Genomic DNA, 18,235 nt, shown 5'->3' on the forward strand with positions numbered 1-18,235 from the left:
CATCCATGAAGCCTGCATGGTGGTGCAGAAGTTGTTCAGAAACAGAAGCCGTGCCCACATGCCACAGCCTGCACGACACGGAGCTCTCAATGGAGCATTTTCAGAACTGAAGAATTTGTTCTTAGCAGAAATTGAGCTTTCCCCAACATACGGGCTGATGGAGGAGTGCAGCAGCAGCATAAGCAACAGAGAGAGCTTGCATGGCATTGCTGCAAAGCCAGCAGTCAGGAGAAGCCACAGGAACTGCCTGAGCACCCTCATCGTGCCACGATGCGTACAAGACAGAGGAACCAGCGGTGCAAAACAGAACAAACCCCAAATTCAGGTAAACCTTTCAGTTTACCAACAAGAAAATACAGCTGATGGTCTGGGCAGGGACTCCTGTATCAAAGAAAGGCTCAAAAAAATTGATAGCAATAATTGGGAAGCACATCATAGGCTATAAAGCACGGGTTTATTTGGAGCATTAGCAAAAGTCATGGACGTACAGATATCCTCATCAGAATTATGTGCCGGTAAAGACTGAGTGCTGATGACAAGCTGGTTCACATGAATCAAAGTGCCTTGTCTTCTGGGCAGATTATTAAGTTGTAAGCATTAAAACGATGTCAAAAACAGCGGTGGGTTTAGTGAAAAAGGTGGTTTTACTACACAGTGATATTTATTCTGCTAGGTGGATGCTTATAATAGCCGAAGTAGGAATGTGATATACGGTGCTGCGTGTCTCTAGGATACTGCCTGAGCCCACAGACTGCAGAGCACGTGAGATGCGAAATGAGATGCAGAGCATGCTTTCGTGTGGTTTGTTCCTGTTACAAGAGAGTTATGGCTTAAGCGTGCCTGGCTCTGTCCTTAGCGATCCTTGGGCACGTGAGCAGGCAGAAGCCCATAGGTATTTGGCTGTGTTAGAGAACACGGATTGCATATACCGAGAAATTTAAATTCTCTGCACCTTTTTTTCTTGAAAAAGCCACAACTAACTGTTTTTTTCCAGGAGAGATGTTTCTAACCATGTCAGGTTGGGGTCAAATCAGCAGTGCTTTTTAATTTTTTTATAATTAGATTACTTAAGTTCACTGGTTTTATGTAATTTTCCACTTTATTTCCTTTCTTTCCTGGCAACTATTTGATAACAGGAGCAACCAAAATACTTACGGTTCTGATGAATGATTTCCAAAGACTCAGCAGCCTGGGTGATTGCTGCCCCTGGGAGCTGGATGACTCGAACTCCCTGTGCTGGCAGCCAGTAAATCTGCAGCTACGTCTTTAAGCTTCAAAATGATACACGAAACTGAGACAGATAAACTCCCACAAACCTTGTTCTTTACTCCACAAAGCAGGAAAATGGAAGCAGCAGCCTAAATTAATGGAGCTTTGCTATGTTCCTTAACATTACATAGTATGGATTATACCTGAATTTTATCTGATATGCTTCCCATTCAGCGTGTTCTTCATGAATTTTAACTTTTCTCTTTAATGTTTTCTGCTTAACAGCTCTGTTATCTCGTAGATTGGATGTAGCTAAACAATATCTGGTGTTAAATAATTGGCAAGGTGGTGCAGTTCAAGAACTCCCTAGACCTCACAGAAGCTGAAATTAATTAGTTCGTATTAGTAATCTGAAAACAAAGCAACGTATTCTCAGTGGAATGAAACATTTCAGATGAACAGAAGGGATTTTTTTTTTCATTTTTGAACGGAAAGTGTCTCACTTTTTCATACCATTCAAGCCTGAATTGTATTTTCTTTGGAGTTTTTGATAAAATTGAACAGGAAAATCCCTTATTTTTCTGCAGAAAAACATCACTGGTTACTGTGCTCATGATTTGTGTGGGTTTGGCTACTTAATTGCTAGGAACAGATTTTTTCTTACTCCATATAGTAAGTTACTCACACAGGATGCTATTTTTTCAGTTACATTTAGTAAGATGATGAAGGATAGTGTGACCTGTGATAGAAGGCTGTCTGGGCTGTAACAATTCCTGTGAGTTGTGCAAGGTATTTACCATCTCTGTCTTTGCTTTTACAGACTATTACATTACACGTTTCACTATAGAGTCCAAAATCTTCTGAGTTTACATTGCTGGTGTAATAATACTTCTGTGTATGTAATGCTTCACAGTTAGGTCCTCTCTCAATTTGTTTGTTTTGTTTTCCACTCTGTTGTCCTGTTGAGGTATTTTTAGCAATGTTTATCTTGGTTGTTCGTGTCTATGAACTGACTGCTATTTCTGTTTGTGGTGTCTACGCTGACTTAATTTACAATGTCTTTTCTTTGCTGTAGTCCTGAGTGTGAAAATGCTTCTGCTTTGGGAAAAAACATTATAGCCTGTGCAGTCCATTCTCAGGCTTCTGCTGAAATCAAGGGGAACTCTGTCTAAAAATTGCAGAGACAAACCCTACACAATGTCAGACACGGTTGATCTAAGAAGACCAAGGAGCAAGGACGCAGGTCTTTTCCTATCCCGCTGACCTCCCTACTTACTACATCCTTAGTCTTCTAACTTCATCATTCTCCATGCCCAGCTTCCATCCAGGTTGAAGAGAAGGCATAGAGAGTGCTCCTTTTGAGTGTTTGATTGTCCAGTGATGAAAATACCATTGGAAAAGGTGAAGGACGTGGGTTCTCTGAGATGTTTCCCCTAAAACATTTATTTTGCATTCTCCTTGCTTCTTCCCTTCATTAGTCCAAAACATGAGTGGCTTGTTAAGTAGATGAAAATAGATACAGGCACTTGGAAATTCCTATTGTTCTCCGCAGAGACGACTGCCTAATGTCCAGCAGAGCAGTGCCTGAGACCCATCTGTCAAGATAACAGCTGCCACTTTTTCCATAGTTCCTTTATAAGATCACAGAGATCAAAACTGAGAGATGGAAAAGACCTATTTATAATAACAAACTGTGCTGTTAATAGCTCCTTTCCACTGTGGCTCTGAAGATACTTTAAAGGCTTACTGAATGAAGCCTTTCAAGATTCCTAAGGCTAAGTACATTAATTAATAATATAATTCCTGGTTAGGCTAGCGACTCTCTTTCTGACCTTTAGGAAACCACAGTCACCATTTCACACGGAATAAAAAGAAGGTAAGTCATACTTAGCTGTCTGGTAGCAGAACCTATTCTTTCTGACATACAGCCTTTTGCTCGGATCACAAATCCGTGCTATTCCGTATTCATGCAGGATTCTGCTCTGGAGAGCGATTCCAAGTGCATCATTCAACTTCGTTTTAAATTACTGTGATCTGGGTCTTAACCTGCTATATATTTTTTTGTACTTTCATTAATAGCAGCGCATCCGTGCCAATTTACACCAATGAGGATTGGCAGCATTGGGAAGGATGAACAAACCCAGGAAACAAATGTGGAAAAAGAAGACCTAATATTATTGCAGAACGTAACCTCAGAGTTCACAGGCAGAGAGATATTAATGATTCTGCTAGAATCTACCTTGGAGCATGTAAAACTGTTTACACTGAAAACAATATGCAAAAATGTTTTTTTTGTGAAAGCATGTGCATTCCTGGTAGGTGGGAAGAGCAAGCTATACATCTATAGAAAGATTTGTGCCTTTGATGAGTGTATCTCATACACCTTTTGAGCAGACAGCCTGGAAAAATAATGCTATCTGAATAAGACATTCCTTCATTGGAGTGTTGCAGCACATGATAAAGGCTCCTTGGCAAGATGCTGTTTTTATCTGATCTTAATTGTAGGCTGGACTTTGACAACGTAATGAGGGCTATTCAATGCGTAACTTGCTAATAAACTCTTTTCAGTGCTCACTCGAAGGCCAGAAGTGACTTTTATCTTCTAATTGTTGTACGGCTTGTTTACTGTATGTATTACTATACAGAAAGTGACTTGTAAGTAGATCTGCAGTCACCAAGTCTTAAAGACTGTGGGCAGCACAATCCATGGGAAGGAGTTTGGTATGCAAATCAAAACCAGTTTGGGTTCAAGCTGTGTTTTCTGCCTGCGTCGAATGTGATCAAGTCATTTTGGGTGGAATTCATGTCAACTACCTTTAGCTACCTAAAAGCCCATGGTGTGCCCATGTCAGTAGAGGGTGAGCAGCATCTAGATACCTGTCCTCGCCCACTCTTGAGCAGGGTGCTTGTTCCCCAAGAGAAGTAGTGCTGAGGTCGCCTGACCGCCCTGGTAAATGTCTGTGCCCTGCAGAAGTGAGGCCCCACGGAGCCCTGTCTGCTGTTATCAGACCGGCGTGGCTGAAGTCATGTCTCACTTGCCCACGTGGAATCGCACCCAGGAGGAGACGATTCCTCGGGAGCTCTCCGAACACTTGTGGCTATTACATAATGCCAGCTAGGAATAGCATCCCACATCTCTAAAATAAGGCACATTGCAGAAATGCCTGACAAGCTGGGATCAAAAAGTTGCATACCCTGGATAAAAAGCATTTGACTTTCTGTATTATGTATGTTTTGTGTACATGTGAGCTGGGGATGGATCAACACTGTCTGCCTCTGACTTATTTAGCTTGTATGTAATCCTGGAGTATTGACTGTCCCTTCTTACATGCCTTAGTCAACACCCCTTTTTATAAGCTGTGTTTTCTTCTCTGTTTGCATCTTGTATGTCTCTTTTTCCAAGAATGTTTTTCCTTTTCTCCTTATTTAAGAGCACACTAGTGGCTGAGTCCTTTGCAAGATGTTAGATGATTACTCTGTTTTTCAAGATAAGTTTCAGTAGAAAGCTCCTCTGTGAATGAGATATAACCATGCTATGCATGAAGAAAGTTGGATGTCACAAAAAAAAAATGGTCAGCAGAGCCCTGCAGGAAAGAAAGAGCATTCATTCATGAGGGATGTGACGAGAAATCTTATTTTTCAGCTCCAAATGCCCCAAAGGCCAGCGTTTTGGTGGTAAAACCAAGTGGTAACACATTAAGAATAGACTTTTTTTTTGGTGTGTGTTCAGATTTATTGTTTCAGGGTATGCACAGCTTCTTAACACGGTGACCTACCAGCGATGGGTAGATTTGTCACTAGGCTGTTACTAGTTCTAGCCAAGGGGATCCGAGGTGTTGCACTGATAAATTAAGATTTCAGCACAAATTTTGTTCAGAAGGAAATGGAGGCACGTGCTGGAAGTCTAGACAGTTGAAAATCAAAGGATGGCCAGTCTGGGAACAGTTGGTCATTAAAGCCCACCTAACTGCTGATGAGGTTTTGTTGGTCTGGGCTAGGCTGGCTGGGAATGGGTGGTGGTGGTCTTCTGGCAGATCAATCTGCATCCCCTTTCCCAGCACAGAGGAGGAATTGATTGGTAGGAAAGCTGGTAGAAACACTAGAGATGTGAAGTATTTCTTTAGTAACATGTTCTCTCTAAAATGTTGCTTTAGACATCTATTGTCCCAGTCGTTAGCTTAGCCAGACTGACCTGAATCTGCCATACTTATTCAAACGAAATTTGCCGTGTGCTGCAGAGCATGTATATTTTACAGCTCACCTTTGTAATGGTAACAGAACCAGAGCCTAAAATGAAATAGCTGTGTTAAGGCAACAGGATACCAGAGGAATTGGTTTGGTCTCCTTACAATTAATGTAGAAGATGTTTATTGAACCTTACATCTGCCTTGGGGGTGAGCCTACTTTCTCTTCTCTTTTAGAAGTATGCAAATCTATAAAGCCGTTAGGACATAGTGATGCCTTTCAGGAGAACAAGCTAGACAATTGCATGTAATTTTGCTTGGCTGTGAAGTCAGGCTAAGTGCAAGGCTCAGTCATATTGTCTTGTAGTTGTACGCAACGCTGATATATAGCACGTGGTAATGCATTATTGAGTAGTTGTCTTTTGTGTCTTCATCGCATGGTGTCAGCTGCGTAATAAATAATTGATTACGTTGCTCTTACTCCGCATTAAAGATATATGAGGATATAATACACGAAGAAAAAGCAGCAGCAAGGCAGCCCATGTGGGAAAGATCAACCATTCTGAAGTGCTCTGCGGTAACAGGAACTACCAAGTGACCACCGCCACTATTTCCCGCTTCTGTACTTCGAGGCAGTGATTGCTTGTCATGGCAACAAATGGCACGTACAAACTGTTGCTGCTGCTTTTTAAACAGAAAAAAAAAAAATTGTGGTAAAGATCTGATACGCTGCAGAGATGCACCCCCAAGACTCGCCAATTATTATCCCTCTATATAGAAAAAATCCCTTAGAAAGGCTAATAATTTTTTCTTAAGTGGTTGCAAACTGTCAGAAAAATACAGTGTAAGCAAATCCTTTTTCCTCTTAAGGCTATGTTTATATTAAATAGAGGAAAAGTTAGCAGGGAAAAATTTGTATTTACAGTGGTACTAAACCTCTGTTGTTGAACCTTCCTTTCCCTTGCAAAGCCATGTTTCCCTTCCTAATCCATGTCCCTGTACAGGACACAGTACTGCTATGTAAAAACCGAGTGTAGGAAACAAAAGCTTCCTCCAGCTCACATTCAACACTCTTCCTCTATTTCCATTGCAAGAATTGCTGATGAAAACAATTTTCGTCATTAAAGTTGACGAGACGGCCAATTCTTCCAGAAAGGAGTTGACTTTGGGAGTCAAATCATGGAAATGAAAGAGGAATCGGCTACTTACCGGTGGCTGTTTGGAAGGAGGCAGGTGGTCAAGAGAAGCTACAGGTCACTGGAAGCTGTTATTACGATGAAAAGTTGTAAGCCAGTGCGCTGTGTTTTGAGGTAATAACGACATGACAAATGAAGATGTAAGAGGTGCGAGATATCCGCCTTGCGCAGATCTGAATTCTGCTGGAATGCCCTGCGGAGCGAGAGGCATGTCAGGTCCTCCAGGCATTTCCCTGGGAACGAAAAGCCCACGGCACCGGCCGTGTTGGCCTAGAAAATCATTGCCCAGATCTTTGCCTTTTACACTAGCACAGACATAAAACTGTTCTTGTTCCTGATGGGGAAACAGCAAGATTTTCTGGAGCGTTAGACGTGAGATCCAACCACAAGCTAGGGGGAAGCCACTGAAGGCAGGAGAGTTGTCCTGCTTTCCTATATGTCGGAACTGAATCCTAAAGAAAATTGTTCCATTTCCATGTCAACTGTGAGTAACCAGTAAAATCAGTGGAGTTCTGCTGGTGTAGTACAACCTGCGATATGATTTGTGACTTTATGGGTGTGTTTTTCCCACTGTTTCTGTAGGAGTGTGCTGAACTCTTCTCTAAACTGTGTCTTCCTCTATACAGTATGAAGGCATCAATGCTGAGATAAAGGTTTTTGTGCAGTTTCTAGAAACTTCCCAATAAATAATGTTTTTTTCAGGCTAAAAGTATATATTAGTGATAGTTATAGACTGTAAATGGGAAAATTGAGAATTTCCAGTCTGTGTGAAATTCTTCTGACAGAATATTGGCATATTTTGACATTAGAAACAGTATATTTTAGGGAAAAAGAAGCACTTGAGATCAAAAATTCTTAGCTCACAGCAACGCTGACTTCAGGAAATGTTGCCTCTGAGAGTCCAAGCCACTTAAGTCATGGTAACCAAATCAAATGACAAGTTTATAACAGCACAGATTTATTACAAGGCATAATTGGAAAGGTGATTGCATTAAAGGCCATCAAAATATAGTCCCTGTCCTGAAGAACCCCTGGTCTCCATAAAACGAAACAGGATAGCGCCCCAGAACCATCTTCTGAATATCTGTCCCTCTTTCTCCTGCCAACAAATGTACAGAAAATAACTGTCTTCAAGTATATGAATTATGTTTACTTTCTGTAGGTAACTACAGTTTGAAAAATAAGGGAACAACCTGCAGCTGTTTTTTGAGCATCACCTATTCAGTTCATCCCCCTAATGCTCTTGTCAAGTAAGTGAATCCCATTGTCGAGGATAAAAGAGCAACTAGCAAAATCAAGGGATTTGTCCTGGATTAGAACCTATGTCTTCTGATTCCCAGAATGTGTCAACACTGCAAAAATAAGTTAATTCAGTAAACATTGGAGCCAGTGAAGCCTGGGATGCAATTCGGTCTACTTCAGGTAGGTGGATGGTTGAGTTAGTGTCTCCTCACTTGGGCCCTCTGAGGAGCTAGCTGCCTGGCTTTTAAAATTAATGGTGTTAACTTTTAAACTTTTTTAAGTTAGTTGACTGAGAATATACAACAATTCCAGGAGGTTATTGTAGTCCTAAGATATATATGTGGATGGCGCGAATCATTCTTGGAGATACTGCTCTTTCACCACTGACTGTAGAAGTAGCCCAGGTGACAGACTGAGACTCAGTTTCTACCCAACGATGGCTAACGTTAGTAGCAGAATTCATCTCACCTCATTTACACATACATTAACTGGATTCAGGCACCTAAATTTGACTGGATATTTATGGAGGGCCTTCAGTGTTATCTCTCTCCATCCATCTAATGCATAGATGATGGTCTGAGCATGGTTTGCGGCATGGTTTTGTTGGAACCTTCGGGGTAAATTAGGTGCCAAAATAGCTGGGCTGGCTCTATGGATTTGTGTTATGTGGCTGGTGGAATTCCCAGCTGAATTATTGTCAGGTTAAGGAACCCCCGGTAAAAAGAAACAGACTGTGGGCTGGCTACGACATTCCTACTGTTCCTAACATCTCCTCCATAGCATAGATTGTCTGAAAGCAAATAACGATCGAGCCTTTCTCATGATAGAAGCTCTTAGAGGATCTGTTTCCTACCCAGATTTATTTTCGTGACATGCATAGGATCTTTATGTCATTATGAGCCCTACTCCTCTGCCAGACCTTGTAGAAACTGGCTAAAGGATTCAAAATTTACAAATTAAGTTCAGACAGTGTCATTAGCCCTTTCCCCTGGGAATAAACTTAAATGGTGTGGTCTTAAGCTGAGGGTGACTGACCTCAGGTAATTCATGTTAAAAGAGTAATGCAGGCACGCCTGTCCCTGGTCGTGTTCCTTAACAAAAAGATTTGTCTATTCTTTAAACTTCCTCAGCTTCAATGAGCTTTTCTACAGCCACCTGATTTTTAACACTCAGTTGTTGATGAGGACACCTTGTATATCAGATTGTTTTCAAATCCACGTGATATTCTGATGAATGAGTTTGTACACTTAATTATTTTGATGCAATGATTGCTACCTTTCAGAATCAAATGTGAGGTTATTATAAGAAGTGAGCATGTAGGCATCTAGATGTCCTTGCTCAGTCAAACCTCATATTGATTGCCAAGGGAGTTTTGACTTTGCAAAACAATGTCATTGATCGGTTCCCAATTGTGTGGGGTTTTTTTTCTCCCTGTTGTTAGCCAGATAAATAAAGGTGCTTGCAGGCTGAAGATGGGCATCCATCCTTGTTGAAGAATATTAACCAAATCAATTTTTTCACAAAAAGAAAATCAATTGATGCATTAGCAAGAGAGAAAATAAAACATTATGCTCTTTTAGCTCCCAGGAGGCTGAGGAGTCAACTCTAACTTTCAGAAATAGAGAGATAAAAAAGATGGGCTTCAAAGTTCAGATCTAAATCCGGATCGGATCTTCTCCAAGGCACATGGGGACTCTGACTCATTTCTAAACTCGAAGTCCATTTAAAGGGCAGTCATATAAAAACTGACCCTCTTGCCAGAGCTTCAGCAGATACACAGCATCTGACTCTGCATTTCAATTTGTCCTCCAAAAGCAATGAGGTGGGGTGGTGGCAGAGGAGATTACATTTCTGAATTCATCACTTGATGAACTTTTCATCCATTGCTGAAAATAGGATGTTCTCATAAACACAGGAGAAAACAGAAGCCTGTTTTCTTCCACAAGCCTGTCTCCTATAGACTTTTGATGCTGAAATGAGATCAGTTTTGATATGATATATATTCGACTAGCAAGCTCTCCAAAGTTTAGTTCTGGTTCTGTCACCAGTTTGATCTGTGGTTTTTAGTAAACAATCAGATCTTCAAGCTAAGTATTTTAATGGGCTTAGTTACAAAACAAAGTGAAAACATGCTAAAGTGTTGTGGAACTTTGCCTCTGAACCTAAACTTCCAGAGTGAGGCTACTCTGTAATAAACATCACTTTCTACTTCCTTGGGCTGCTGTGAAGAATAATTAATGTTTGCACACTACTTTGAACATGCAGAATTTAATGGCAGTACAAAGACTTAATATTAAAACTACAAAATATTGGGATTCTCTAATAGTCTCCTTCCATTTCATAGAAACAAAAGGTTTTATGATATGTTTAAAAACAAAATTGCTGTAAGAAAGGACTGCTCTTTAAGATCAAATACTTCAAAAAGGATTATATGATATGCCTGAGAGTTCCCCCTGAGCTGCTTCTTCCTGCCTGCCCTCCTGCATGTGCATGCTGTTTTTCTACCATCGAAACAAATCTGTGTTTGTTTGTATCCAGAAGACAGCTGTCCTGGCATCCCAGGCTGCATGGAGGGGCTTTGGGAGATCACCAAGCAGATATATTGCATAATGTGTATGTACCTACAGCAGAGCATACATCAAATGCTTCACTATTCTACTGTAAAAACAAAAATAATCAGGAATATGACAAACACTGCTGGTGAAGGCTGTGAAACATAATTATGGGCAGGTTGTTCCATAACTGCCCTCCTAAGGTCGTCTCCACACACCCTCTTCTCTGAAGCACCAGCTTAGACAAGTGTTGGACTTGGTCAACGGCTAAATGACCTTAATACGTCGCTTGGTTTTCGTACTGCTGTGAAGCATCTGGACACGGAACCCCCCTTGAACAATCGATATTTTGTACCCATTACTGCAAGTCTAGAACGCCATCATTACTGATTTAACTACTAATGAGTTTGGAGACATCTGTGTGTGAGCTGGTTGTTTGGGCTTCTTTTCAATTCACCGCAAAGAAGTAGGCACTGCTAGGATGCAATTCTTTGTGTCCTAATGTAGATCTCTAGATTTGGTCAGATGAATTGCCCCCTGAAAGTGTATTTGTTTTTTTCTGACTTGGTTATAGAGGGAAACAGAGTAATTAGCTCAAAAATAGCCGGAAACATGAAGATAGATAAGGTGAATCCTACCCTTTCAGTCCTTGTTTTTCATTCTGGCACATCTCTTTACATTTATCATTGATTCATAAGATGCGCTTTTTAAGTAAGCCAAATGTGCTGTTTTTTGTTGTTTGAACAATAACTAATGATTTTTTCACTAGGAAAAAAAAAAACCTCGTGCATTGAACTGGTCTGTTAATATAACTGCTTTAATGAAAGGAAACCAGAAAGACTGTCTTTCTCATATGGAATCATAAATATAGTATTTCTCAGCATTTTCTGTCAAACCTGTCCTTGATAAAATTGTTTTCAACCAGAAACTTTCCCAGATACTTGCTTATTCATGGGTGTTTCTTTTTACAGCACCTTGTACAGTAGGGTCATTGTATATGCCCAGAACACCCTGGCATTGCAGCATTACAAAGAAAGTATTTATTCTAATACATAAATATCAGCCCAGCATTGCAATATTCAGCGTGTAACATTTGGAAAGAGCAATTGTTGACTACTCTTAAGTTTAAAGCTATCATAAATACGAGTTTGAAAAAGAATGAGGAGACCTAATGATGTAGAGCCCTGTAAAGGCTTGTCCATTTGCTGTAAAATCTGTGCATATGTTCATAATACACAGGTTGAAACAGTGTTGTGTCCGTCCAAATGAGCAAGTAAGGTGTTGCTGTGACTGTCTTGGGGCTGTATGGCAATATAAGGAATGAGCTAAGGGAGTATTCATATAAATGTCCTTGCAATTCCCTTCCCTTCCCTTCCCTTCCCTTCCCTTCCCTTCCCTTCCCTTCCCTTCCCTTCCCTTCCCTTCCCTTCCCTTCCCTTCCCTTCCCTTCCCTTCCCTTCCCTTCCCTTCCCTTCCCTTCCCTTCCCTTCCCTTCCCTTCCCTTCCCTTCCCTTCCCTTCCCTTCCCTTCCCTTCCCTTCCCTTCCCTTCCCTTCCCTTCCCTTCCCTTCCCTTCCCTTTTTTTTGAATGCAGAATCTTCTCTGTTCTTTGTGTGCAAGGAGGAAACACATACAGCTGTATCGGGGTGAGGAAGTTTCGCTTGCACAGTGTGAAATGGCCCCATTTGTGTAACACTTTATTCTAGCACTGCTGAGTAAATCCAGTAGAGAAGTTTAACAGCCAAGGTACCAAACACTGCTTTTAGGAATTCTGGTGTAAATTTGTAGGAACGAGGCAAAGGAACTGCTGTATGCACGCATATGTTTAACTGGCAGCAAACTGGCTCAGAGTTCCCAAACCTGAATCTACATCCCCACCCTTCGAAGTCAGAGGAGAGCTCCCGTTGACTGCCATGAGCTTTGGACCACACATGGCAACAGGCCGGGGTCACCCATGTTCTCCTCAAGGACTGTTTGGAGCTGCCATGTCTGTTTCTGATGAGGTTTCAAAGTGAAAATGGAAATGAACAGTTGATGTGTCCAAGACACTAATTTTTCACTTCTTTCCCCTCCACCTCTCAGCACTTCAATTTAGGTGTAGCTCAGATTGAAACTGTCTTGTTTTGGCAGGAATGCTGCAGAATGGGAAGAAGTTTGATTCCTCCAGAGACAGAAACAAGCCTTTCAGGTTCAAGATCGGCAGGCAAGAAGTCATTAAGGGATTTGAAGAAGGTGTTACACAGGTACAAAGAAATTATTCTACCTGAATTTCAAACCATGTGAAGGGTGGGTAAGCACAGTAGTGTTCAGTGCAATATTGACAAGACCAAGTGGAAATCACAATGTAGAATCCTACATGGTTTCCTTAGTGGCTTTAAGTTGTGCCCGGGAGGTTTAGGTTGGATACTAGGATGAATTTAGTCATCAAAAGGGTGGCCGAGTGTTGGAACGGGCTGCCCAGGGAGGTGGTGGGGTCCCCATCCCTGGATATATCACTGTAACGTGGCGCTGAGGGACGTGGCTTAGTGATGGCGCTCAGTAGGTCAGGTTGATGGTTGGACTTGGTGATGTTGAAGGCCCTTTCCAACCTAGATAATTCTGTGGTTCTGCTCTATGAAGGCACGGTGCATTCAAGCACACTATTTCCTGTAGTCCTCCCCTGGCTGGCCAGGGATGCCCCTACTCACAGGGCTTTCCTTGTGGTGTTTGCGAGGGAAGAGGTTAAACCCCCTTGCCAGGTGTCAACGTGCCACGTATCCCTTGCTTCTTCCCCAGGGCTAGCTACCACAGATAAACCCCAGCAGGCTCAGAAACGTTCCAGGTGGCAGCATTTTATGGAGTGGCTTCTCTTCAGGGCTCCATAAATGGCCCAGGCTGCCATTTTGATGACTTCCACGATTTGACCCTTACTGAGCAGGGTACCAAACTGCACCATTACGCTTTTATGACTTGGGGCTCCCAGCTACAGAACTTCACATTCAGCGAGCAGCCCTCAGCCAGGAAACAGAAAACTGCCCTCCGTTAATTACAGCTTGAGTGCCAACACGGTAAAACCTGGAAGGAGCCACACAAGGCAGTCCATTGCCATCTCTGTGGCATTTTGTCTGCAACGCTGTGAGGTCCTGCTGTGTGAGGCGTGCCATCAGGGCTCTCAAGTGCAAGAGTGAGTGAGATCAGGGCGTAAAATTCCTTGTTATTCCCTATTTCTGGGTCCTGGATCTCAAAGTAGGAGGAAATTGCTCAAATATTATTAACAGGAATAATTTTTTATGCTTAACTAAAGAGAAGGAAAGAATGCAAAATGAGAAACGTAGGTTCAGAGGGGTTAGTTTTATCGCAGTCAGAAGCAGTGCAGATAAAGCTCTGGCAGCAAGCTCAGGGCGAATCAGTTTTATCCCTCCCTTATCTCTCTCACCGCCTTGTGGCTCTTCATTAGGGTGGCCTGAAGCCTGGCCAGCGGTCGGGGTAGCCACACGCTGCCCTCCTGCTCCTCCTAGCGGATCACTCACCGAGGTTAAGCCTGTGGCTGTCTCCTGGAGGGTTTGGGGACTGTGACTGACACAAGGCACTTGGGAAAAGGCAGCTCACTTTGTCTAGCATTTAGATTTGGATTTAGGGAGCTCATCTGCTCTTATACCCTCAGTCCTCTGCTGTGAATGCTCCCTGGATGTGAGGGAGTCATATTCACATTTTTCTTCTACCCAGAGTGATCAGAGCTACAGCTTTGGCGTATTTTATAGAAACTGAAAAGAAATTCAGCAGGAGAAATTGCATAATCCATAGTCCAGTCCAGTCTCACGAGAGAAGACTGAGTTAAAATCACTGCATCAAATCAGGGATCATTTCTTGGTCAGTGAATAGTCAGTCACCAGCGTAGGGTGCACATGAGTCTTATTTTGGGAGCACTCTACCCTCGAATAGTTTGTTGGAAGAACAGGGTTTTGACTCTTTATACCCCAAATATTGGTGAGTACTTTTTACCTCTAGAACTAATCTGGGGTGAGAGAAATGGGCATTTCTGTCCGTCCCAGGGACCAGGACTCTCTTGTAGAATAAGCAGCACCTGAGGTGAGGTGTCTGCCTTGGATCTGAGCCTAGGGAAACCTTTTTTAAGTAGGATTGCATCAGTGCTTACTTTGCATCTGCCCAGCAGTGGGAAGTTGGATGCTTACAGCATTAGCGTTGGGGCAGTAGTTTTGAAGTCATCCCTGCTGATGGCTGAAGAAGGAAAAACGTTGCTTCTTCACTGTGTCCCAATGAAGCAATGATTGTCGCTTCCCACCTGTGTTCCTGCTCTGATATCTCATGACTACAAGGCTCTGACTGTACCTGCTACTGGGAGCCTTTTCCATAACGCCTGCTGATGGTGTTACAGGGATCCCGCACCCCTCAGCAGAACCCACACCTCATGCAGCTGCCTCTGGGATAAGCCGTGTGGAGCAAAGCGTGCCTTGAAAAGCCTTCCTGTTACTCTCAGTGTGGCTCTGGTGATTTAAATAACAGCAGTGAGAAGCCGGAGGAGTTAGGAGACCTGAGCTGTAGCAGCTTGAGCTTTCTACAAGAGCTGAAAGATGAATCCCGTGGTCCTAACGGGCGATTTGTTCTTTTCCTCCTAATACTGTGTTTTATCTTTTTTCCTCTCAAAACCCAAAAACCAGATGAGCTTAGGACAAAGAGCAAAGCTGACCTGCACACCTGAGATGGCCTACGGAGCCACGGGGCACCCCGGGGTCATCCCTCCCAACGCCACCCTCCTCTTCGACGTGGAGCTGCTCAGGTTGGAGTGAGTCTTCTCGAGGGAGGCACCTGTCGATAACCATCCGTTCCTTCTCCCCTTCCCCGCAGCGGGAGAAACCTTCACTGGAATCCTCACCTTCCCTGCTCAAGCTGTCATGTCAGTAGCGCCTGCTGTTCGGTTTCTGAAGCCTTCTCTCTGGTTTTTTAACTTTGTGGTGTCCGTAGTTGCCTTTTATCGGAAGCTTTGCTTTGGGAAAAAAATGTCTACCGCTGTAACATTTTCAAGTTGTACATTTTATTTACCTTGCATGTAATAAAACTTCACGGTGATGATTGCAAATATATATAAATATAAAAATATATATATATTCCTTATTGAAAAACCACTGCCTTACTGTACACTTAAACCAAGAAAAAAAAATAAAAACACAAAAGGTGCTCAAAAAATCCAATGTACGCCTTGTACATGAACGGGCATTAGCCAAACAGAGTTACCTGCGCTGCCACTTTTCTCAACTTGTACGTTCTGCTTGCTGCTGTTTTAAAAAGTACTGTCTCATTTAAGAATTAAATATATATATATAAAACAATAAAATATTGATACTTTACGATTTCTGTTTTCTTTTTTTTTTTCTGCTTTCCACCAGCCACTGGAATTATTTTTGGTGCATAAGATGTTCGTAAAACACTCATCCACTGATTTTCTTGTTAATTATTTCTCTCCTTACATGAGTACATGTAATTCCACGTACTGCCTCTGTTACAGGTCACACAGTAGAAGATCTCTGTGGGAGCAGCAGTACCTAGGAGGGTGCACGTATGGGCTGCCGGGACAGGGGGTTTCCTGACTCTACATCTCCCCTGCACTGCTGGTGGCCCCTCAACTCTGGCTAAAATTTAGCTGTTGAACAGAGGGAAGGGGATGTTCCTACAGCGCAGGTTCAGTTCTCTGCCTTTACAATGGTAAAACATAGTGTAACAATTCCTGCTGGAGCTGAACTAGGCTGAAAATGAGCAAAATTATATGTATCCACCTCACAAAACCAATCTGAACGTGGACCGATGTGGCCACTGAACACACCTTATTTTAGGCTGCACTTTTTGGTGCTGGTCACGTAACCTGCCGTTGTACTCCCTGCACCATGCTCACGGCACTCGAGGCAACAATATTTCTTTCGTTTTACAGTTACATGAATGCACAAAGCACTGGTTCCTCCTCTGAAGGCAGGAAGATGTGTAGACTCTCACTTACCTAGTTCTAGCAGATAAGGAGAGCTACCTCTGTACTGTTATTTTACATTGCCTAAACTTGGTTTCTCACATTTTGGCTTGCTTTTCCCCTCTGCGGTGGAAGAACGTACATCACTGGGGCATGATGTTATCTTTATTTGGCCTGACTTTAAGCTATTTGTGTAATTTTTCAACTGCTGGGTTTTTGGAACCGTTGGTGTGCTATTTCCCTGTGCGAGTCTCTGCAAGGAAAACACAACCGGTGCGAGGAGCCAGGCTGCAAAGCCACGTAGTGAGGTGATACCGCCTGGAGGCGAGAGAGGAAAGGGGCACAGAACACCAGGACTATCAATTCGATCACCAGTGACCAGAGATTTCTCTCTTGATCTGTATTTTAGCCACAAAGCTGCGTTTTACCTTGTTAATTCATAAGCAAACAAACCCCGTCTCTTGCAGACTATAGTTCATTGAATGCTGGCAGAGTAAACACTTGTCGTCCTTAAAACTTTTGGGACCCTGTTTTGGTGGAAATGTAGGATGACTGCAGCAGCTCAGTTCCACACATCTCACCAAGAGTTCTCAGCGAGGACCTTTCCCAAATGCCTCGAAAGTGAACGGTGCTGGGCAGAATCAATTCAGCGCACCTGGAAAAACTGCATGCTCCCGGTACATCTCCATCACCTCTCCACCCTGCTGCTGTCTGTGCAACAGCTGGGACATCGCTCTCCTTTTCCCCTTCACAGCGTTTCTTACCAGGGAGAAAGATAAAAAAAAAAAAGTAGGCTCCTTTCCAGTGCCCTCAGCCGTACAACCCCACCATTACCCAGTCTGTAAAATCCTCGTTACAGCTGCTTGATGAAGCTCTCTCCCTAATCACCCCTCTCTCTTCAGAGACCTTTGTTGGAAGCAGAGATTATTACGTTTTTCATGCCAATTTCATTAAAAAAAAATCTGAAAGGAAAACTAATTGTGCTTTGTGATACTTAGGGAAATTAAGTCTTCAAGGAAATGTAATCTTCAGCTCTTTATTTGACTGCAAATGTGTTAATTTATTTAATTGTATCATCGATCAACACAGTACATAAAATTATTACCACTATATAATGGATTGGAAAAAATTTACTGTCACTGCCTGTGTAATCAGATATGCTCTTGTTACTAATTTCTAAACAGTAGAGATGGAAAAAAAATGACCTTCCAGGCTTAATTTCATGCCCTACTTCCTGAAAAATTAAATGGAAAGCGAGCACACACAAAAACCAGCACAGATGTAGACTGCAAGGCTGGTAACATCTGCCTTATTTGCTGCCCTCTCTGCCATTCATATAACTGAACTCATTTCCCCGTCCTTTGATATTACATTTCAAACAAAATCTTGAGCAGACCTCATCAAAACAATCCTCGGGGCATTCGATTTCCATTCCCTCTGTCTTGCAGGTACAAATTATTATTTCATTTTACATGTACAGGGACATTGAAAGCCCTGAACAGGCACTAGAAGTAGTAGTATGAAATGGAATATTTAATGAAAGGCAGCAGCTGAGCTCTCCTAGAAATCAAAAGCTGCTGATCTTGAGGATTCATTGAAGGAATTTTTATTAATCTTATTACCCTAAAGAATTGCTTTATATATATATATATATATATTTCAAACAGCATCAAATCCTCACCCAAACAGACACTACAGTGCACGCAACGCGCTCTGTGCTATTGACAGACCGAATGCAGTATTTGCACATGATTTTACACAAGGCTGACAGAACGTGGCTCCATCCTTAGTGCATCAGTGTTTTATTACCAGCGTTTATTTATTAGAAGCATAAATCCAGCGTGGTAACAAGCACCTCTGGTTCCAGTTAAAGCCAGGGGCTTTCTAAACGCTCACC

At 42.4% G+C, this 18,235-nt stretch overlaps 1 protein-coding gene across 2 annotated transcripts in view; it reads left to right on the forward strand.

Annotated features, from left to right (window-relative positions):
* The window catches only part of FKBP1B (FKBP prolyl isomerase 1B), a 44,770-nt gene extending 29,040 nt beyond the window's left edge, over positions 1-15,730 (forward strand). For both annotated transcript variants that reach the window (XM_048065729.2, XM_066995030.1), the window contains exons 3-4: positions 12,513-12,625; positions 15,041-15,730. In XM_048065729.2, coding sequence (XP_047921686.1) covers positions 12,513-12,625; positions 15,041-15,169 — 242 coding nt within the window. In that variant the 3' untranslated portion in view covers positions 15,170-15,730. The remainder of the gene's footprint in view (positions 1-12,512; positions 12,626-15,040) is intronic.
* The last annotated feature ends 2,505 nt before the right edge of the window (positions 15,731-18,235 follow it).

Source organism: Anser cygnoides, chromosome 3, assembly GCF_040182565.1.
Source record: "Anser cygnoides isolate HZ-2024a breed goose chromosome 3, Taihu_goose_T2T_genome, whole genome shotgun sequence".
NCBI classification, from domain to species: Eukaryota; Metazoa; Chordata; class Aves; order Anseriformes; family Anatidae; genus Anser; species Anser cygnoides.